We start from the raw sequence: 360 nt of genomic DNA, 5'->3' as shown, positions 1-360 counted from the left end.
TATGTTGACTGCACGGAGCGCTACCGGCAGGGTTTCCCCACCAGGTACAGGATCTACAGGTGAGAGGCCACGGGTGCCCAGGAGGGAGCTGTGGTGTGGGGGGCTGCGGGGGACAAGGCAGAGGGGAGATGGCCTCACTTTGATCCACAGGAAAGGACCCCTGTGTGCAGGAGGAGGCTGGTGGGTGGGTGTATGCGAGATGCTGCTTTCACAGGGAATGTAACAGCAGCCCCCCAGATGCTCACGGCATGGCTGTGGTTGGCTCTAGGTGGGATTTGCCCCAAGCTGGGAATGATTTGGTGAACAGATTGAGATGGGATCAGCCCTTATGCTGGGAGCTGCAGAGGGATGCTGCCGCTG

At 60.0% G+C, this 360-nt stretch overlaps 1 protein-coding gene across 1 annotated transcript in view; it reads left to right on the top strand.

Annotated features, from left to right (window-relative positions):
- The window catches only part of BRINP2 (bone morphogenetic protein/retinoic acid inducible neural-specific 2), a 6,743-nt gene that overhangs the window by 403 nt on the left and 5,980 nt on the right, over window positions 1–360 (top strand). Inside the window, exon 2 of the mRNA XM_010136648.1 lies at window positions 45–59. Coding sequence (XP_010134950.1) covers window positions 45–59 — 15 coding nt within the window. The remainder of the gene's footprint in view (window positions 1–44; window positions 60–360) is intronic.

This window comes from Buceros rhinoceros, unplaced genomic scaffold, assembly GCF_000710305.1.
Source record: "Buceros rhinoceros silvestris isolate BGI_N320 unplaced genomic scaffold, ASM71030v1 scaffold2455, whole genome shotgun sequence".
Taxonomy (NCBI): Eukaryota; Metazoa; Chordata; class Aves; order Bucerotiformes; family Bucerotidae; genus Buceros; species Buceros rhinoceros.
The sequence above is the reverse complement of the archived record's forward strand: the minus strand, read 5'-3'. Positions and strand labels throughout refer to the sequence as shown.